The 23200-nt window shown below is 39.9% G+C and overlaps 1 protein-coding gene across 1 annotated transcript; it reads left to right on the top strand.

Annotated features, from left to right (window-relative positions):
- Positions 1-428: 428 nt before the first annotated feature.
- LOC118833591 (40S ribosomal protein S17-like) lies at positions 429-906 on the top strand. The gene has a single exon (XM_036740967.1). The coding sequence runs from the start codon at positions 446-448 to the stop codon at positions 851-853; it is 408 nt and encodes a 135-aa protein (XP_036596862.1). The 5' UTR covers positions 429-445; the 3' UTR covers positions 854-906.
- Positions 907-23200: the final 22294 nt, after the last annotated feature.

Genomic DNA, 23200 nt, shown 5'->3' with positions numbered 1-23200 from the left:
CTCTGTCTCTCTCTGTCTGTCTGTCTATATGTGTATATGTGTGTATATATATATATATATATATATACACACACACATACATACATATAAAACTCCATTCTATTGAGTATAATATCTGAAAAATGATAATCTAAGAGAACTTTTAAAACATGATACACTTTATAAATGTTTAGTCAATTAATATTTTTTAGGGTTTTTTTTCTTTTTTCTTCTTACAGAACAGTGGCATATCTAATTAATCATTGTTTTAGTTTTAGACTATTAATAATGCTCATGGATCTCCTAGGAAGTCTATTCAGGCTATATTAAAGCCCTTAACATATACAAAGCTTTATATTTCTTTCTAAAAGTGAAATAAATATTCCTTAGTTGAGGAATTGGCTAAGATTTTCCTTCAATTATTTTGAAATTATGTGATTCTGTCCCTTCACCCTCAGGAGCCAACATGGGTCGCGTTCGGACCAAGACCGTGAAGAAGGCGACGCGAGTCATCATCGAAAAGTACTACACCCGCCTGGGCAATGACTTCCACACCAACAAGCGCGTGTGCGAGGAGATCGCCATCATCCCCAGCAAGAAGCTCCGCAACAAGATCGCGGGATATGTTACTCATCTGATGAAGCGGATCCAGAGAGGCCCTGTGAGAGGTATCTCCATCAAACTGCAGGAAGAAGAAAGAGAAAGGAGGGATAACTATGTCCCAGAGGTCTCTGCTTTGGATCAGGAAATTATTGAAGTGGACCCTGACACCAAAGAAATGTTGAAACTCCTGGACTTTGGCAGTTTGTCCAACCTGCAAGTTATCCAGCCCACAGTTGGGATGAACTTCAAAACACCAAGAGGAGCTGTTTAATATTTACTTTTGCCTTCTTTCCAATAAACATGGGAATGCCCCACAAAAAAAAATTATGTGATTCTATGAAATGAAAGAGAAAGACAGATGATGATGCATAGGAGATAAGTGTTAGAAAATAGACAATAAATTAAAGGGGAAAATTTTCACTAAAAAAGAGTAATTTTTTTGATTAAAAACAGAAAAAAACTTAGGCAGTGAAGGTACAAAATGTGAATAGTAGTCCTCTTTATGCTAGAGAACTTAAAAAGTTGATCAAACTGGCTATCTCTAGACTGTAAAGCAGACAGCTTTATTCATTCACTCGAATGTTGTATTTTCCACCCAGAACAGAGTACATACAAATAGTGCTTTGGACGATTCTTTAATCCAAGCAAACAAACCTAGCTAGCACTGGAATACAAAATAGCTTCAATGCCCCCTGTTTTTCCTTCACAGCCCAAAGAACACGAAGAAGCCCTTATGAAAGCCTTCACTTTTCTCCAACTCTAGGTGGAGCTGAAGGACAATAGCTGTCATTGAAGTTCTCGGCTAATGAAGTCAATTCTCTCTTTCAGCAATTAGAAATCACTTAGCTGCAGCCTTCTGTCAGCTGACAGCTTCTAACTATCACAGCTCCACCAGAGCAGCTTTTCAGCCCTCTGCTTTGTCTTCGATTCTTCTCCTTGGGTTCCTACTTCTAGCTCCTATACTTGATTCCTCTATACTACAGTGGTTTAAACAAGAGCCTCATGATTCTGTTTCTCACCTTTCATTTAGAAATTCAGCATCCAAATTTTCCCTACTAAATTTGGAATCCTTTTAAAAATTATAGTTTCCAAAAGCACATATGACTTCTCTTTTTTGGTTGTTATTTTAGTTCTAAAACAGATGCAAATTAGTTTTATGACTGTAAACCTTTAATATGGTCTTTCCTCTTTTCTTTGTCTTTTTTTATGTCTTTGAAATTTTATTTACACTCATATTTCTCCAGTTTTCAATAAATAAAAAAAATCACTTTACCTCTTCAAAACAGCAAATTGTTTGCAACTAAGCAGGGAAGTTATTCTATATTGTTCACAAGGATCATTGAGTCTTGTAATGACCCACAGTCCAATTTCTAACCAAAATTGCTTGAATCCTGATTGAAATTTGCATCATTATATTCATATATCAGGATTTTATTAAAAAAAAACAAAGTTATTTTCCTGTTTATTAGAATCAAAAGTTTATTTGCATTGGTGGCATTATTTTAGATTCTTTGACAATATAAGTCTTAATTTACCCAAAATATTTTCTGCCTTTTTAATCACTAAAGTGAGCATATGAAAAGGGTCTTAAAAACACAAAAAAATTGTTTATAACTGCTTACTTATTAATCACATCTTTTTGTGCTATTACCTTATCTGATACAATGATTCTGCTCTGGATTTTTAAAATTAGCTTGAAGCATAATAATTTCTATTCCAAACTCTGGTTTCAATTCTGTTTGAATCTTTGTTTCAAATGTACTTCCTGTAAACAACACATCACGGGATTCTTCTTTGTAATTCATTCTGGTATTCTCCTCTCTTTTATTAGTGAGTTCATCCCACCCACATTCATAGTTATGACTGTTAATTGTGTTTTTCCTTCCACTATATCCTCTCATACCATTTTCCTTTCTTTGCCTCCCCCTGCAGTCCCATTTACACAAAACCCAGGGAAAGAGAAGGAAGGCAATTAACACTAGTAATCTACGTAATTGAAATTGTCTATTCCAATTCCTTTACCTCTTTTTCCTTTGCCCTGACACTTTCTTTGTGTCCTTACACTTTCTTTGCTTTAACTTTCCCTCTCCTTCGACCCATTGAAATTAAATTTGTTTTGCCTGTTACTATGCTTTTTCCAACTTTACCTTCCCTCTTAAAGTACTCTTTCCCTGGCCCTTCCTGTTTCCCTGTCAAATGTAATTTTTCTTTACACTAAACTCAATGTGTGTTCAATGCTCCTTTGTCAAATTCAGAAAAAAAGTTCATGAGATGCCTTCTCTCTCCACATCCCTTCCTCCATGTCTGTATAGTCTTCTTACCATGCACTCCAATTATGGAAAATGATTATATCCTCCCCCTTCTTTACTATTTTTCCTAATGTATTTTTATTCTTTTTGAAAACTAACCAAATTCAATGAAACACCCAGTGTTTCATCTATCTGTCTCTCTGTCTCTCTGTCTCTGTCTCTCTCTGTCTCTCTCTCTCTCTCTCTCTCTCTCTCTCTCTCTCTCTGTCTCTCTGTCTCTCTCTCTCTCTCTCTCTCTCTGTCTCTCTCTCTCTCTCTCTCTCTCTCTGTCTCTCTCTCTCTCCTCTCTATGTATCTATCTATCTATCTATCTTTATTGTCTCTGCAGCCCTTGAAGTTCTGAAGGGACACTTGTCTCTCTTCTCCTTCTATTGCCACATAAACATATCATTTCAATTGTTCAGTTGTGTTTAACTTATTTCATTGCCCTTATGTTTTTATTTCAAGTATCTATTCACCTCTGGTCTTTTTCATCATTATTGCTTGAAAGTTCTTTACTCTATTGAATTCATTTTCCCCAGTAGGATTATACTGTTTTGCATACTTTTTCTGTTGCCTCTTGGAACATTCAGTTTTTTTTTTGTAGTTGCAGCATAGTCTTACATGATTCTAACTGTGATTTCTTGGTATTGAAATATCTTCGTTCTGGCAGGTTGTAGTACTTTTTCTTTGACTTGGAAGTTCTATATCTTAACTATGATATTTCTATTTTTTCAATTTGTATTTTTGTTTTTAGGATTCTTCCTAATTTCACATGATGCCCTAGTTCCAATTGATCGGGGTCGTTTTCTCTTATGATTTCTTGATATACGGTATACAGAAGGTTTTCCTTCCTCCTTCCCTCCACACACTTTCCAGACAGAGCACAGCTTCCTGATGCCCCTTCCCTTTTCCAAAAACACCAAGCTACCTCTTGACCCATGTGTGGGGTACAAGACCCTTACCAATATAAAAATTTTTAAAATAAAGAGGCGTCTCAAGGTAAGAACAGAAAATATTTATTCAATTCTCATGAGAAAGGGGCATGCTTCCACTAGGAAAGACTAGCAGAAAGAGGCAAATTACAAAAGGCAAGCCACCAATATATATCCTAACACAAAAAAATTCCTGCCCACCACTATCCCTCCTCTCTATTGGCTGGGAGGCAGGCTTACAATCTAGGCGCAAAAAACTACACAAAGAACCAGGAAATCAGGCACAGCCAATCCAAATACATCTCCTTATTTAGCAACTAACTGCTGATGTGGCAGTAATACGGCTGAGGTAAAGAAGAGGAATGAGGAAGGCGAGGGGTCTTCCTGGAGCAGGAAACAAACAACTCATATATAGTCCATTATATCCTTATTGGGTAAAAATTTAGTGCTGAGGCAGCACTAAGAGAGAGAAGGGAAGGCACTTACTGTCCCCATGCCCTGAATTCCTAGAAGTCAGGTGACCAGATTCCTACAAGATTAAATCCCAAGCCCATTCTATTCCTACAAACTCCACTTACTTTATGAAAGAAAAGAAAATAATTCCTATATTCTCACTGTGTGAAGTCTTCACAAGAATTATCTCCCATTCAATTCTCCCTCTTATTTCATACAATTTGAAGACTTTTCACACCATTACTGATACAAATTGTCCACCACTCTATCTTCTTCACTTATCACACTTTCATACCACATTCTTTTCCCCATCATGCTCGCGCCCCCATTATCCTTTTCTGGCTTGTTCCCTCTAAACTTATCAGTATGGGACCAAAAATCTGAGATTTTACATAAGTCTTATTAAAGAAATGATGTCCAGTATTGAAACAAGGTACAGATTGGAAAATGTTGTCATCTGGCCGTACTTGAAACAGAGGGGAGGCATATCTTGTGGAGGGATAGGGATCAGGCCATATGGTAAGATTCTGTAATCCTCGGCATCATGGAGGCCCATTTCTCACCTGGGGGTGTATTTGAAACACCCAGCATACCTGTGGCCCAGTATTAGCCACTGCCTGTCCCAATCTTACAAGAGAATTTTGCTGCCACTCTGATATGACAGGTAAGATAAGTATCATACTCACAAAAAATCCAGAACTCATCAGGGGGGCGCCATGGTGGTCACGCTCTGGTTACTGTAGTATAAAACCACAAATACACATACAAAGGTAATAGCAGTAAATACAAGGTACTAGCAACAATCACAGTTCTCACACAAAGGAGGTGTGGTTTAAGGCTCATGCATCCACCCAGTGTGTGTGTGGAGCGGGCGGGGGGGGGGGGGGGGGGGGGGGGGGGGGGGGGGGAGTGGGGGGGAACGGTCTCGCCTGAGATGTAGTTTCAAATTCTTGGGTTCAACAGGTCATTTTACTCTAGTATGATGAGTCCAGCCCCTCTCTTGAGTTTGGGTTGCTGTATCTGAAATCAACAGAACTTGGAAGGGGCCTTCCCAAATAGGGGTAAGTTTCTGTTCCTTCCAGGCTTTAATCAGGACCCAATCCCCAGGTTGACACTTATGAACAGGAAATTCCAAAGGTGGGGTTTGAGCAATTAGTCCTTTAACTTGCAAAGCACAAAGGTGTTTAACCAAGGAAACCACATATTTTCTAAGAAACCTATCTTTCTAATCAAACTGAGGGTCCCAACTATCTTTATTTTTCCCTGGATATGGGTGTCCAAAAAGGAGTTCATAAGGAGAGAGTCCTATGTCCCTCCAGGGTTTGGTGCAAATTCTGAGAAGAGCAAGAGGCAAACATTTTGTCCAGAGCAACTGGGTCTCTAGGGTCAATTTTGTCAGCTGCCTCGTAATCTCTTCGTTCATTTTTTCAACCTTGCCAGACAATGGAGGGTGCCAAGGAGTATGGAATTCCCAAGTAATGTCTAAGGCTCAGACTAAGGACTGCAGGACCTTAGCAGTAAAGTGGGTCCCCTGATTCAAATTTATCTGTTCCACAATCCCATACCTCGGGATGATTTGCTCCAACAGCACCTTACTAATGGCAGAAGCAGTGGCACAGGGTAAAGGGAAAGCCTCCACCCAGGAAATTAAATGATCAGCTATGACCAATAAGTACTTGAGGCATCCAATTGGGGGAAGTTCAGTGAAATCCACCTGGACACTCTGAAAAGGTCTCAACCCCAGGGGCCTTCCTCCCACTGGAACCTGGCATAGGAAGGACTTGTTTGTCCTTCCACACATAAGACACCCATTCACCAACTGTCGTGCCAGAGTATAAAGGCCAGGAGATACATACCAACTTAGGACCACATCACACAAATTCTGAACATCCCAATGACTGCCCTGATGTAAATGCTGAAGCACTCACCTCATACCTTCTTTGTTCAACACCTCCCTTCCATCAGGAAGAAACCAACTTCCATTCCATTCCTGGGCTGCCAAGTTTTATGCCTTTTTATGCCTATGTTTTTCTTCCTTGGTAAAAGAGTGAGAAGGGGAATCCAGGGGAAAAAAAGGGGATCAAGACCAACATGCGGACCAATAATTCAGGTCCTGTTGTCCCTGCCCTTTTTGCTTCCTCATCTGCAAGGCGATTTCCCCTAGCCTCAAAGGATTGCCCCACCTGATGGCCATTAATATGCACCACTGCAATAGTTTTGGGTGGCAGAAGATTTTCTAGGACTTGAGTAATCAAAGTAGTATGTGCCACCTCTTTTCCCCTCTCCTCCCATATCTTTCCAAAAACATGTACTACTCCCCAGGCATATTTGGAATCAGTATATACATTACCCTCTTTTCCTTCTAGAAGTTTTAAGGCATGGTTTAAAGCATATAATTCACGTCTGGGCTTACCAATTCTTTGGGAGTTCCCCTGCTTCCACTAGAGACTCTTGATCTCCTTAAATTATGGCATATCTATTTTTCCTTTTCCCTTTTACCATTCTTGAGGAGCCATCAATAAATAAATTAAGTCCTCCCAGAATCAGGGATTCCTGTAGGTCCTCCCAGACCCTAGTCTGAAGGTCAATAATATCCATATAGTAATGCTCCAGTTCAGGAGTATCTTTACCATTTTAGATCAGAAAAGAGGCAGGATTTAAATTGTTATCCTGGGACAACACTAAATCATCTTTTTCCAATAGAATCGCCTCATATTTCAAAATTCTAGACTCGGTCAACCATCTCCCTGTCCTTTGATTTAAGATGGTCCACACCTGATGAGGAATACTCACAATCAGGCTCCCACTGAAAGTCAACTTCCAATTCTCCTCAACCAATATAGCAGTGGTTGCCACCTCCTGAATGCAGGTCGGCCATCCTCAAGCTACAGGATCCAGGATTTTTGATAAGAACATGACCAGTCTCCTTTTCCCCCTCTTATTTATGCTAGGTCACCCAATGCCACCCCTTTATCTACATTCACAAACAAATGAATAGGTTTTTCCAGAGAGGGGAGTGCTCAAACTGGAGGGGAGATTATAGCTTCCTTTAACTTCTTAAGCCCCTCTTCCCCTTCTGGATCCCACTTAATTTTATCAGGCTCTTCCTCTAACAAATGTTAATACATAGGTTTTGTAAGGGCTGCATAGGAATCAATCCAATTTCTACAATATCCCACCAACCCCACAAATTTCTTAAGTTCTCTTTTATTTCTGGGGAGGGGTGTCTGTAGTATCCCTGGATCTAACTTCTTTTGTCCCTCGCTAATCAAACGACCCAGATATTTAACCTCTTTCCACAAAGTATAACTTGTTCTGAGAGACTCTTAATCCTTCTTGTCCCAAGAGATTAAGCAATTGTATTGAGGCATCACTAACCTCCTCTCTCTTTTTCCCTGTTACTAATAGATCATCCACATATTGCAACACTTGAGTCCCTCTTGGTACTTGGAACTTTTCCAATATTCTCTCTAATACTTGTCCAAACAAATTAGGAAACTCAGCATATCCTTGGGGGAGAACACACCAATGATACTGTTGCTTTCTTCCCATCTCAGGGTCCTCCCACTCAAAGGCAAAAATATCCCTACTGTAGGGGTCCAAAGGACAAGCCCAAAAGGCATCCTTTAAGTCCATTACACTAAACCATTTCCCCCCCCTTCACTTATTCTTCCCAATGTAGTTTGAGGATCAGCAACAACCAGATGGGAGGGCAACACAATCTTATTAATTTCTCTGAAGTTTGTACCAGTCCCATCTTCTTTCCAGACTGGCAGAATGGGAGTATTGAAAGGGGAAATACAAGGTTCAAGGAGACCCCCTTCTAACAATCCTTGAATCACTGGCTGGAGTCCCCTCCAACCTTCAAAGGATATAGGATACTGTCTCACTCTCACTACAGCAGTGGGGTCCCTGAGTCTAATCTTAATGGGCGTCACCCTAATTCTGCCTCAGTTCCTGGGTGTCACCCATACTTCGGGGTGAATTAGTTGTCTTCTTCTTCTCCTAAAACAAGCATTTTAGTAGGAATTATCTGCATTTCTTTAGTTATCAACTGAATAGCCAATTTAGAAATCAAGTCCCTCCCCAATAAATTTATGCCTGCTTCCGGGACCAATAGTAAACGATTCAAAGCAATGGTTCCTTCATACTCAAATTCCAAAACCTCAGTAAGGGGCACAACAAAATTCTCACCCTTTACCCCAGAAATAATAAGAGTATCTTGCAATAACTTAATCCCCTGGGTTAACCGGGTTACAGATGACTGGGTCGGCCCTGTATCCACTAAGAACACTATCCTTTCCCTCTGGGGTCCCACCCTAAGATTTACCAAGGGTTCTGGGTGGGTCTCTTCTATGAACCCCTGACCCTCGCTTAGTCGTCTAGTTCAATCAGGGAATAAACTCTCTGCTCCCGCTGCTGTTGCGGGCAATCTCTCATCAAGTGTCCCTCCTTTTTACAACTCCAACAAGTGAGGGGACCTCTCTCTCTCCCTCTCTTTTCCCACTGTCCTCGTTTCCCCCTACCTTGGGGTCCCTTCCTTTCTGGGGCTCTCCTACTCTGGGTAGTGTGGGCTTTCTCACCAGGGTCCAATGACTTGGTGACAGCCTGCATTGTCTGAACCAACAATTTTGCTTTCTGCTTCTGTCTATCCTCTTCTCACAAAAACCTTTGTAGCTTCCTCCAACAATTCCTCCATGGACTTACTATTCCACCTTTCTATTTTCTGGATTTTCCTGTTTATGTCCAGCCGTGAATTGTTAACGAAATGCAACTTCATCATGGCCTTAGTTGTCTCCTCACCCATATCAAGATCAGAATATTTTCTCATGTTTTCCTGTAATCTTTCTAGAAATTCTGATGGAGATTCATCTTTCTTTTGCATGATTTCAAATGCTTTCTTTATATTCTGTGATTTCAGCGCCGCCTCCTTAATTCCAGTAATTAGCAGTTTTCTGAGTTCCCCCATGTGCTGCCTAAGGTTGGGGTTATTGTGGTCCCACTGAGGATCGGCTGTGGGATATTTTTGGTCAGCTGGTACCACACCCACACCAGGAGGGTGTCTTCTCTCCCACTTCTTCATCCCTGTCTTTCTGATCATTGCCCTCTCCTCTTGAGAGAATAATATGTTTAAAATTGACATTAATTCATTCCAAGTATATATATTGGGTCCCATGAACTGGCCTAACTGCTCTGAAACTCCCCAAGAGTCCTCCATTAGGGATTTTAATTCCTTTTTAAAGTTCCTGACTTCAGAAGTGCTCAGTGGAGCATTTACAAACCCAATATTTCCTTGTGCCAGTGGGACCTCCCTGAGGGAATGTAACTCACTAGAGGGTTGAGGTTTGAGTGGGAGATTCTCCTGGTCTCTCAACAATTGCCTGAGTTCCCTCCTCAGAGGATGGTGGGAGGGGGTCTTGCAGAGCAATCAAGTCCCCCGCTCCAGGTTCCTCCTCAGAGGGGACCAAGACGGGCTTGGGGGCAATAGGCGCTGCCAGCTGAGGTGCCAGGGCAGCTGCAGGAGGGGGAGGTGGCCATGAGGAAGAGGAAGAGCGAGGAGGGGTTCCAAGGGTATGGTGAATGCTCCTTCTTCTGCTTTTCATCCTTCCTCAAAGCCATTTGCCTCACCCCAGGCAGCCAAAGTGCAGCATAAGAGCTTTCCTCTGGATTAAAGGGGTCTTTAGCATTTACATGCAAATTTATTTTTTGGCACACCCCGTCCTGAGAGGACCCATACTTTGGCCACACTACACCCCCTAAATCTATTCTGCCCCAAACAAAACAGCAACATTTTATCATTTTCTTTTTATCTTTCCCTTTATATTTTGGCACTTCATCTCACTTTTGAAGTCTGTTCCCTAAAGGGCTATCTATCACTATGTCAGACAAATTTCACTCCAAAGCAATAGGTTTGGATTATCCTTTCCCCATTCTCAATTTACGAAGTCCCTTGCCAGAACTTCCAGGTCAGAGACCTAGTCAAATTTACAGGAGAGGTCACCCTACTCCCCTCAGTCACCCGTGGGGCTCACTGGGTAGCGTCTCTAAGCAGGGTCAGCCCATAATTTGAACGAGGTTTGTCGTCGGATCCTCTGAGTCGGTGACTACACAATCAAGACCCCAGGACCCCCAAATCTTGCCCACCCCTGGGTTATACTAGTACAACTTATGTGACTGTCTTCTTCACCAGCTGGCTGGGATTTGGTTTAACCGAATCAGAGGCTCTCTCAGTTTCTACTCCTCTGAGTTCCTCTTTCTTTGAAACTTTACCCGTCTGAAGCAAAAATGTCCCAAACTTGGTCTGGGGGCTACCGAGGCTGACCCCCATGGTCCAGTTAGGGGTCCCGATTGTGAGTGGGCAGATCCTGGACGAGCCCCCAAAACTGTGTGGGGTACAAGACCCTTACTAATATAAAAATTTTTAAAATAAAAAAGCATCTCGAGGTAAAAACAGAAAATATTTGTTCAATTCTCACGAGAAAGGGGCATCACCTCCACTAAGACAGACTAGCAGAAGGAGGCAAATTACAAAAGGCAAGCCACCAATATATATCCTAACACAAAATTCCTGCCCACCACTATCCCTCCTCTCCATTGGCTGGGAGTCAGGCTTACAATCCAGGTGCAAAAAGCTAGATAAAGTACCAGGAAATCAGGCACAGCCAATTCAAACATATCTCCTTATTTAGCAACTAACTGCTGATGTGGCAGTAATATGGCTGAGGTAAAGAAGAGGAATGAGGAAGGGGAGAGGGGTCTTCCTGGAGTAGGAAACAAACAACTCATATATAGTCAATTATATTCTTATTGGGGGTAAAAACTTAGTGCTGAGGCAGCACTAAGAGAGAGAAGGGAAGGCACTTACTGCCCCCATGCCCTGAATTCCTAGAAGTCAGGTGACCAAATCCCTACAAGGTTAAATCCCAAGCACATTCTATTCCTATAAACTCCACTTACTTTATGAAAGAAAAGAAAATAATTCCTATATTCTCACTCTGTGAAGTCTTCACAGGCGCTATCTCCCATTCACCCAGAACACCTCCATTCAAAGACCATCCTCTATGGACAATAATAAACTATCTGAAGTCAGTTTTCAGTTATTAGCATTTCCACCCCAACTCAAGAATTATGAACTCCTGATTGACAATGTTCAAATCCCATTATCCATCCCTACTTAGTGCTACCTTATTCCCATCTCCCTCAATCCACCCACCCTCAATCTCATACACAAAAGCCATCCTGAAGACAGTGTCTGGAAAACAGGGACTTGCTTAAGCTCTCCCCCAAATCCCTCCTAACACCTGTAAAAGAATGGCTCTGAACAAATTCTAGAGCTACAGAACCCATGAAAAAACAGAGGGAAGCAGGATGGGCTGGATGGCCACTGGGAAGGGTCTATCACACCGAGCTGGGAGCAGAGCGGAGCACAGCCCAGCATGGGCAGAGCCAGGACAGACCAGGGTGGAGGAGATCAGGTGAGCAGGCCTTAGGGCCAGAAATCGTTGAGCTGTGGCAGTTACCAGACTTCTCAACCCACAAACGCCAAAGACCATGGAGCAGATCAGTAGGAAAATTGCTGGATCAGGGTGGGAGAAGTGCACAGTCCAGGCCCAGCCCCAGGGGTGGCAGAGGTGGCACAGCAGGAGCAGCAGGAAGCTTTGACGACTGCTTCCAGAGCTCCAGCTGCACCTGCTTCCAGAGTCCATGGCCCACCTAGTGGGAGGAATCAAGCATCAGAGCAGAGCAAGAGTGCAGGGAGTGCTTTGCTGGTGCAGAGGCAGGGTTCTCTTGCTTTGCCCTGCTTGGATCCAGGTGGTGCTCCTGGTGGTTCTTGGGGGAGGAGGAGCAATGGTGTGGCAGAGCTTATGGTGGCTTAGAAGTAGCTCTGAAAACAGCAGTGCAAGGCCCCTGAAGCTTGGGACAAAGCATTCTCCACTCTGAAGGCAGTCATAACCTCACCAAAAGCTCAAGGGTCAAGTAGTTTGCTGGAAACATGAGCAGCAGGCAGCGTAAAGGGACTCAGACTCAGACTCAGACTATAGAATCTTTTTTGGTGACAAAGAAGATCAAAACATACAGCCGGAAAAAGTCAACAAAGTCAAAGAGCCTACATCAAAAGCCTCTAAGAAAAATATGAATTGGTCTCAGGCCATGGAAGAGCTCAAAAAGGATTTGGAAAATCAGGTAAGAGAAGTAAAGGAAAAATTGAGAAGAGAAATGAGAGTGATACAAGAAAACATGAGTCAATGACTTGCTAAAAAAGATCCAAAAAAAAATACTGAAGAAAATAACACCTAAAAAAATAGACTAACCCAAATGGCAAAAGAGCTCCAAAAAGCCAATGAGGAGAATTCCTTAAAAGGAAGAATTAGCCAAATGGAAAAGGAGGTCCAAAAGACCACTGAAGAAAATACTACCTTAAAAATTAGATTAGAGCAAGTGGAAGCTAGTGACCTTATGAGAAATCAAGATATTATAAAACAGAACCAAAGGAATGAAAAAATGGAAAACAATGTGAACTATCTCAATGGAAAAACCACTGACCTGGAGAATAGATCCAGTAGAGATAATTTAAAAATTATTGGACCACCTAAAAGCCATGATCAAAAAGAAAGAGCCTAGACATCATCTTTCAAAAAATTATCAATAGTGCCCTGATATTCTAGAACCAGAGGGTAAAATAAAAATTGAAAGAATCTACTGGTCACCTCTTGAAAAATATCCCAAAAAGAAAACTGCTAGGAATATTGTAGCCAAATTCCAGAGTTTCCAGGTCAAGGAGAAAATGTTGAAAGCAGCCAGAAAGAAACAATTTGAATATTGTGGAAACACAATCAGAATAACACAGTATCTAGCAGCTTCTACATTAAGGGATGAAAAGGCTTGGAATATGATATTCCAGAGGTCAAAGAAGCTAGGATTAAAACCAAGAATCACCTACCCAGCAAAACTGAGTATAATACTCCAGGGCAAAATATGGATTTTCAATAAAATAGAGGACTTTCAAGCTTTCTCGATGAAAAGACCAGAGCTGAATAGAAAATTTGATTTTCAAATACAAGAATCAACAGAAGGATGAAAAGGTAAACAGGAAAGAGAAATCATATGGAATTTACTAAAGTTGAACTATTTTGTTTACATTCCCACATGGAAAGATGATATTTGTAACTCCCGAAACCTTTCTCAGTATTAGGGTAGTTGAAGGGAATATACATATACATATAGATATATAGAGACAGATAGATAGATAGATATGTATATATAGACAGAGGGCACAGGGTGAGTTGAATATGAAGGGATGATATCTAAAAAAAATTAAATTAAGGGGTGAGAGAGGAATATATTGGGAGAAGGAGAAAGGGAGAGATAGAATGGGGTAAATCAGCTCACATAAAAGTGGCAAGAAAAAGCAGTTCTGTTGGAAGGGAAGAGGGGGCAGGTGAAATGGAATGAGTGAATCTTGTTCTCATCGGATTTGATCTGAGAAGAGAATATCATACACACTCAATTGGGTTTCTTACCCCACAGGAAAGTAGGGGGGGAAGAAGATAAGAAAAGGGGGATGACAGAAGGCAAGGCAGATAGGGGGAGGAGGTAATCAAAAGCAAACACTTTTGAAAAGGGACAGGGTCAAGGGAAAAAAATTGAATAAAGGGAAACAGGAATAGGATGGAGGGAAATATAGTTAGTCTTTCACAACATGACTGTCGTGAAAGTGTTTTGCATAATGATACATGTGTGGCTTATGTTGAATTGCTTGCCTTCTCAAGGAGGATGGGTAGGGAAGGAAGAAGAGGCGAATTTGGAAATCAAAGTTCTAAAAACAAATGCTAAGAAAAATGTTGGTTTTACCTGCAACTGGGAAATAAGATATACAGGCAATGGGGTATAGAAATCTATCTCGCCCTACAAGAAAGTAAGGGGAAAAGGGATAAGGGGGGGAGTGGGGTGACAGAAGGGAGGGCAGACTGGGGAAAGGGGCAATCAGAATATATGCCATCTTGGGGTGGGGGGAGGGTAGAAATGGAGAAAAATTTGTAACTCAAAATCTCATGGAAATCAATGTTAAAACTAAAAATATTAAATATAAGAGATGTGGAAAAAATAAACTTATAAGTTCAAAAAAAAAGCCATCCTACTCTTCTACTGTGCTTTATGGAATGCCTGCTTAAGATTGGACCATAAACTAGATTTCATCTTAAACCTTTTCCTTTTTCTCTTTAATTTTCTTATACTGACTGAGACCTGCTTCTCTCCTTATAACATAGCTTACCTGGCTACTACTTCCAGTATCATTTGCACTTTCACTCATCCCCCTGATTGTTGTATTGGAGATTACTCCTTGCTCCCATTTTCTGCTTTCAGTCTCTCCCTCTTCAACCATGTCTCATTATTCTCTCATTCTTTGAGGTGTACATAATCTATATCTACCACCCAATCAATATTCTGATAGCTATTATCTACAGACCTCCAGGGCTGCCTTCTTCCTAGTCTAGTTTCTCCTGTTCAACAATTCTTTCTGGCTCAAAGTAAGTTCTCTCAGTGAGAAGCTCCAACCATTTATGACTCCCAGATTCCTGTTGGAGTCTTACGTGGATCCTGGGAACAAACACATGCAAGCATTCTATGCCATAAGGGCAAGTTCATTGTCTCTACTGGTTTTTTAATATGAAGCTGAACTCTCCAAGCTATAGACACTTCCTAAGACATGGAATGCGTCCTTTACATGCAAAAGAGCTTCTCTTCTGTATGTAAATGTCTCTGTCTTTTGCCATTTCCATCCTTCAGCTTTGTTGAAACCCAAACAGGAATCCTTTTTCAGTAGAATTGTGTAAATATAAATGGTTTACTGCCATGTGACTTGCATTGTTGTTTGGTTGTTGTCCTTCATGCTCAGAGGACCGAAATGACATCAATATGTCAGGATCCCTAAGGTACAGTGTGTCCAACTGTGGCTGACCAAACCAATAAGAGCTCTGAAGGCACTATCATAGGTTGGACACAAATAATCCATATGAACATTTGAAGTGTCTATGTCTCTAAATTTGCGCATCTCACATTTCTTTTGAGCTACTGAAATTCTACTTAGCTCACAGGGAATAGCACCTTCTTTGATGCAGGCACACCATGCTAAGAGGTCTTGTGCCAGTGTCTCCTATGTCTCCCAAATTATTCCAAAGTTCTTCAGAGAAACCATGAGAGTGCCCTTGTATCATTTCTCTGACCTCCATGTGAATGTTTGCCTTGTGTGAGTTCTATGAAAATAATCTTTTAGTCAAACATACATTTGGCATTCAAACAATGAGGCAGTCCACCAGGGTTGTGTTTCCTGCACAAGAGTTTGAATGCTTGGAAGTTCAGCCCAAGAAAGGACACAGTGTCCACTACCTTATCTTGCCAGGTGATCTTCAGAATCTTCCTAAGACAATTCAAATGGAAGTGATTCAATTTCCTGGTATGGCACTGGTATACAGTCTCAGTTTCACAGACATATAATAAGAAGTCAGCACAACAGCTCTGTAGACCCTCAGTTGGTAGGCAGCCTAATACTTCTCTTCCACACTTCCTTCAGAACCTTCTAAGCGCTAAGCTAGCTCTGGAAATGTGTACATCAATTTCTTCATCTATGTGTACTTCCCTGGAAAGTATAGAATCCAAGGTAAGTGAACTTATCCAAAGCATTCAAAATTTCTTCATTTGCTGTAACCAGTGGTTCCACCTCTTGATGGCTGATGGAGAAACTCTGATTTCCTTGTTAGGCCAAAATTAGCACAAACAGCAGAGAATCAATCTATACTCTGTTTCATCTCAGCCTCTGTAATGTTAATGGTATATAGGATCTTCCGCTTTCAGTAACAGGCCTCACATGGAGCTCATTAAGGGAAGCTTGCTTAGGGGAGGCTTGCTTGTAGGATGGTTTTCATACCTTTTGGTACTAAGCTAATTAAGCCCTGAATCACGAGGGTTGTGATGCCTTTGGCTCTGAGCCTATTAGCCAAAAGTGTACATATATTCTAAGGTTGGCATTTTGCTTTTGGGGGTTCACTTATGAGAAGGATCTTTTGATTTCCTGGACAAGACTCTGAGTGGCCATATATTCAGAGCTCCCTGAATATTCAGATGTAAAGACTCTCTTGATCCAGTGATGTATGTAAAGTGTGCAGCAGTATTGCTTTGATAAGGCAGTTAGAGCCCTGTCTGTTGGTCTTTGTGCTAATTTCTCTGCTTGTATTTTCTCTGTATTTTCTCTGCTTGTATTTTCTCTGATGTTCAGGGTGCAACTTTTCCCCTGAACTAGTGAATGTAATTAAAGAAGATCGTTGACCCCTTTAGAATAGCTTTCCTCTAAAAGCAGATCAAAGAACCTGTGCTAGCAGGCCATCCTGGGTATGCTAGGGTGCTTGCTGTTACAGCCTCAGAGTATGCGCTAAGTACACAGTCGTCAGTGAACAACAATAAGTAGAGCACCAACTCTCTCTCCACTTTTGTCTTGGCTTGTAGCCACTTTAAGTTAAATAAGTTATTGTCAGTGCAGTAGCTGATCTTGATGCTGATTTTTGTCCTTGTTGTAGGCATGTAACGAAATCACTGGAAACATCATGCTAAAAAACATGGAAGCAAGCACAAAGCCCTGCTTTATTTCCTTGGTAACCTGAGCATCACCCATTATCCAGAACCTGTGTGAGCATGTGGTTGTGAAACTGCTGTATGATACTGATGAACTACTCCAGGCAACCAAATTTCACAATGATCTTCCACAAGCCCTCATGACTGATAGTATCAAAGGCCTTGGTCAGATTGACGAATGTAATGTGAAGATCTTTTTTCTACTCCCAGCATTTCTCAAGGAGTTGTTGAGCAGCAAACACCATATCAACAGTTCCTTAGTCCTTTCTGAAGACACGAAAGCTCTCAGGTAGATGACTATCTTCTAGATAAGGATCAGCCTATTAAGGAGGACTCTGACAAGAATCTTGCCAGCAATGATGAAGGGAGACTTCCCTATGATTGTCTCAGGACAACTCATTTCCTTTTCCTTTATAGAGATAGACAGTGGAATCATCTTTGAACTCCTGTTAGAGAACACAATAGCAGCATTCAACCCATTTCTCCAGGATCATATTCTTATCGTTAATCAATGTGGCTCCATCAGCTCTGAGTAGTTGACCCATAAATTTTATGATGCCTTCAGGGCACCATGAAAGCACTTTGGATTGTTGTTATTCTCATAAAACGTAATTTTATCTGCCTTCTTGAAAGTCAAGAATTCTCCATCTCCCTAAGTTTTGCTTGCATTTTACCGTTGTTGTATTTAATTGCTGCCTTCATAGAAATGGATGAACTATCCTGTTGATAAACCCTGTGGAGTTCTTGTTTTTTCATTATTATTTTCTGAATTACCCCATCAATTTTGTCAAACCAATCTTGATATTTATGAGTGTTTTGACTCAAATGAGTAAATGCAGAAATGTACACCAAATGCCTGGAAGCCATCCACTCCTTTTCTCTTCCATTGTTGCCAACTATATCTATATCTATATACATATACAGATACAGATACATATGCTTATATACTTCCAAATTAACCACAAACTTTTCACAGGGTGCAAAGTGCTCTAACCTGTTGACATCAAGTCTTCTAGCAGTCATTTTGCCTCGGGGCCACCACTTTTGTTGAATGGGAAAGTTTAGGTTGGAGAAGAAAAGTTTATGATCAGTCTAGCACTCTGAATCACATATCACCTTTATCACTCTCACATCCTGTCTGTCTCTTCTCCTTACAATGACATACTCTATTAAATGTCAGTGTTTTCTGTGAGAGTTCATCTATAAAGTTATATTGCATTTAGGTAAACAGAAGGCAGTGTTGGTAATGAGAAGATCATAAGATACACAAGTCTTCAGTAGTAAGTAACCATTGCCTTTGCTGTTTCTGACTCCATTTCTCTGAAGGACTCCCTGTAATGTCTAATAGTCTGGCCTTACCCTAGCATTAAAGTCACCCAGAATTACAAGTTTGTCCTCTTTTGCCACATGGATGATGATGAGTCTCCAGGTCCTCATAAAATTTTTCTTTGACCTCATCAGGATTCATCATGGTGGGAGCACACAGACTGTTGATGGTGCTGTGGCTCTCTCCTTCAAGTAGCAATCACATCACCCTGAGCCTGTTTTTCACTCCTTTTGGGAAGCATACAAGCTTGTTGAGTAGATTGATTTTGATTGTGAATTCCATGCCAGCTTCACAGCACTCCCCATAACTGTGGCCACTCCAAAAAAATGTGCATTCAGCTTTGACTTCAATAAACTGGCCTTCATTTTGCAGACTTGTTTCACTCAGAGCTACTATTTGGATGAGACACCTGCTGAGTTCTCTCACAAGAGCTGTTTGTCTTTCAGGTCTACTGGATTTCATGTAGTCCATAAGGATGCACACATCCCATGTACCAACGGTGAGTGGGATCATCTTTCAAAAGCTTGTGTGTGTGTGTGTGTCTGTGTCTGTGTGTCTGTGTGTGTGTGTCTGTGTGTGTGTGTGTGTTGACAATAGGATAGGATCCCTGCCTGCCACAGAAAGCAGGCCAGGGTTGGATTGGATTAAGCAAACAATTTTTAGGGCACCTTTTCTAGACATTTCCACACACCAGAAAGTGAGCAGTGTGGGCCTTTAAAAGGGCTACTTAAGGACCCAAGGGCTGCCAAATCCCTTTGGTGCTTCAATCCAGTGAGAAGACAACCCTATAGCCTAGGTCACCTGTATTCAGGGTTGTGAACACAGCTCCCAGTTTATCTACACCTATGGCTTCATCACTTGCCATCACCACAGGACTTTGAGGTAGGTAAAAATTGTAATGTGGTATGGGTGATGTTTTTTGACTCATGCATAAACTGGAATTAAGTGAGGCAGAGTTGTGAGAAGTCATCAGCCTTACTTTCTCTTCCAGAATCATCAAATTTCAGTGGTAAGATAAAAGTCAAGATGACTGGTGATGGCTTGGGATGCAGTGGGTGACTCTGACATCTTCAATGTCTAACCAAAATTCAAGCACCTGTTTTAGCTGCTTTCATGGTTACAGGAACAGATTATTTTCATCCACCCATTACACCGGGGGAAGTCTTCACCTGCTTAGGGTAGATACCCCACAACTAACTAATGAGTTTAAGGCTCCTCAATTACTCTCAACCTGGTTTAGCCTGTCTGCCAAAATAGTTTATTGGGATGTGGTCACTGTAAATGCTACAGTTTGTTGGAACCACTGGTGAGAGTTGGGTTAGACAGACTGGGTTGAGAGATTGGTTAGACAACAAAGATGGAAAGCAGCCCTAAAAAGGACTAGGCAGCCCTCACATCAAAGGTACTAGTCTTCGCTGAACACCCATACTCCCTAGCTGGATATAAACATGCTTTAATTGTCTGAGAACGTATCTGATTTGAGAATCTATAGGTCCATTGAAACCTATGGGTTATAATCAAGGCTATACTCAGAGAAATCAACTGTTTGTCAAAGGAGTATTTAATATCCAATGTGATAAGAAGGGTTATAGTGAAAAATTAAAGAGTACATGTCAAAATCTTGTTAAATCAATGCTAAATCATATAAAACAAATGTTGCAACAAAAGGCCAATGATGTATATTAAGTTTTTAAGGACATTAAAAGCTGTAAAATTGATAAGGCAATAAATGCAATTTTATTTGCCTCGAGTAATTTGTACATTAATGTAAGTAAATATAAAGTGTATTCGGAATAATTTTTGGAAGGATCATTAATAAATCAAGGAATTCAGAAAGGATTTGTGTAGAATATGGAACCCAAACTATGGGTTTGAAGGAAATTAGGGATTCTACTAGGCATAAGTGGGGATGAAGTACATTCTAGATATGAAGGATCACTTGTGAAAAGCTATAGAGGTACAAGGAAGAATATCTTAAATGGGAAAATGTATATGGGGCACACCAGTTTGATTGAAATAGAGAATGTATGAAGAGTCATTATATAAAATAACTGGAGATGTAGCTGTTGGGCAGGTTGTAGAGGGCAATAATACATAATTATAGCAATAAAAATGAATTTTGAAGAGAGGCAATGCTGTATGCTATACCATAACTCAAATCCTGGATGCATCAGAGACATCAGAATCTACTGGTTAGTTTTATTTTCTTTCTTCAATAGATGCCATATTGGAGTAAATAGATTTTCTGATTATTAGTTTTTCCTCTATTCTCCAAAGAGATCAAAGAAAAAGAGGAAAGACCCCCATGAACAAAAATATTTAGAACAGCTATTTTTATAGTAGCAAAAACCTGAAAAACAAAGAAATGGCTACCTATTGGGGAATGGCTAATGATGATATGTGAACATAATGGAATGATAATAAGAATGACAAAATGGAAAGTTTCAAAGGAAATTAGGAAGACTTTTATGAACTGATTCAGAGTGAAGTAAAAACACTTAGGTAAACAATTCTATATAATGATAACAATATTATAAAGAAAAACAACATTAAAGACAAAACTCTAAAATAACAAGCCATGATTTTTAGAGGACAAGAGATGATGTATACTACCCACCTTCTGCCAGAAATGTGGAATTAAAATGCAGATTGAGAAATAGATAATTGTATGTAGTTAATGTGGAAATTTTATTTTGTTTGCTGTTTATTCATTATGAATGGTTTTTTTCAGATTATTCAATTGGGAAAGGATTAAGAGGAATAATAAATGTTTTTAATCATAAAAATGATTAAATGGGGGGGCAGGAGAAAGGAGAGTTATTGGCTGACATCAATGGGTTTTTTAATTATTCATTTTAAAATTATAGTATTTTTAGTATCCACCCTGGCCCTCTCTACAGAACACGGGCTTTTCCAAATATTAACCCCAGAAAGAGGAACGGTTAAATTCAGAAGAGATCAGATACCCCTTTTGCAGCTTAGTTAATGAAGCATAGGAATTTCTTGCACTGCATATGCTCATTACATGCAAATCGCAGTTAAAACTGTGGGTTTCCCAACCGAGGAATATAAGTGCTAATGAACACAAAAATAATTACCAATGAAAAATAACCAGAAGGGACCAAGGCAACAGTACAGCATCATAAATAGAAGATTAAATTTGAGGGGGGGGGGCAGGGGAGGTGGAGAGGGAAGGAGGGGAGGAAGGAGAGAGACAGAGAAAGCAGTCCAGATGCTGGCTACATTTCCTGCTTTATTTTAAAAGGTAGTAAGAAATGGGGGAAGGGGCAGGAAGAGGTATTATCAGAGATCTGCTATCTTTTTATTTATTAATTGTGCATAATTAAAATGTTATCCCTAAGGCATCTAGGTGCTACAGTGTATAAAGTGCCAGGCCGGGACTCAGGAAGACTCGTCTTCCTGAGTTCAAATTCAGGTTCAGACATCTAGTAGCTGTGTTACCCTGAGCAAGTCACTTAACCTTGTTTGCCTCTATTTTCTCATGCATAAAATTATCTAGAAAAGGAAATCACAAATCCCTCTAGTATCTTGCCAAGAAAACCCCAAATGTGATGTCAAAGAGTCAGACACCACTGAAACTACTAAATAACAGCAACAAAATGTTATTTCATCTTTAACATAACATGTTTTTATTTTGTAAATCTAATTTGGTTTTAAACTTTAAAAGTTTTGTTGCTGGAAATTAAGATATTTGAGACAATATTGGTTTAGAATTATGCATTATGCAATAATATTTTATTGCTCTAAAGAATAAATGAACAATAGCCAACATAAAACAATGAATTTACTCATACCTACAAATTTGTCCCCAAGTATTAAGTGCACGAAATGTAACTGAATCGATTTTTAGCACCTTCTGAATCATAGAAAAACCACAATTAGTGGGGAACAATATTTGAAATGATGACTAACATGATATCTTCATCAAATATGTTATACATAGCTTTGAAACAAAAGCCTCAATTGGAATTTAATAATATACATTTAATCAATATATAGTGGTGATGAAAATAAGAATATTTTCATAAAATTAGGTTTGCTTACTTAAAAAACAACAAAACAAAATGTATATTGGAAAATGTACATAATAAATGTTCAAAATCCTTATTTTGCTTTTCTTTATATATTAAAATGTTAATATTTGAAATTTTCATTAGGTTTATTAAATAAGAAATTTTAATTCTAAAAATATTAAAGTGAAAAAAGCTGAGCTTTAACTTCTCACCACTGTAGCACAAGTCAAAAAAAAGTTTTCACTATTAATGTACCTTGTCAGAAAACCCTTATGGCATCTATTAAATCATCTTCTTTCTTGATTATTCTTTAGTTATAAATAGATTCATGATGAATTCTGAAATCTCTACATGTAAATCACGCCACATGCCATTATCTGATATCCTTGAATTAGACATTCATTGCCTTGAGGCCTTAAAGGCTAGCTCGATCCATCCAGCTGTCGCCTCTAGTAATAACTGCTTTATTTTAAAGACCAAGAGCAGATAATAAATAAAATGTTCAAATCTATACCTAGACTTTGAGTAGGACATAAAAGAATAATGATTTTCTTGCTGTTAGATTTGGTCTCTAACAAAAGGTCAAACTTTTCAGTAAAGAGGAAAGACACTGCTAGTACATCCCAGTTAATAACAGACCAAAGTAGAGAGGAAGGAAAAAGAATAATTAACTAATGTACCAGCCTTTAACATATGTAGCACATGCTCTGGGGCTCCATCTCCCAGCCCTTACTTGTACTGGCAGGCTGGATCCTCAGAGAGTAGCTACTACGTCCCCACTCATGGATTTATTAGTAAAGCCTGAGAGGAAGGAGAATGTTTTTCCTAGTATGCCCTGACTGATATACTTTACCAGCTGATTGCCAGTTGATACCAATTAAGAAGCCAGACTTAATTAACCTTTAAAAACATGTATTTAATAATGTGGTGTTTTTAACAAAGGTATCAGAACTA

The sequence above is a fragment of the Trichosurus vulpecula genome, chromosome 1 (genome assembly GCF_011100635.1).
Source record: "Trichosurus vulpecula isolate mTriVul1 chromosome 1, mTriVul1.pri, whole genome shotgun sequence".
NCBI lineage: Eukaryota > Metazoa > Chordata > Mammalia > Diprotodontia > Phalangeridae > Trichosurus > Trichosurus vulpecula.
Note: the sequence above shows the minus strand (reverse complement) of the source record. Positions and strands in the feature narration are given on the sequence as shown.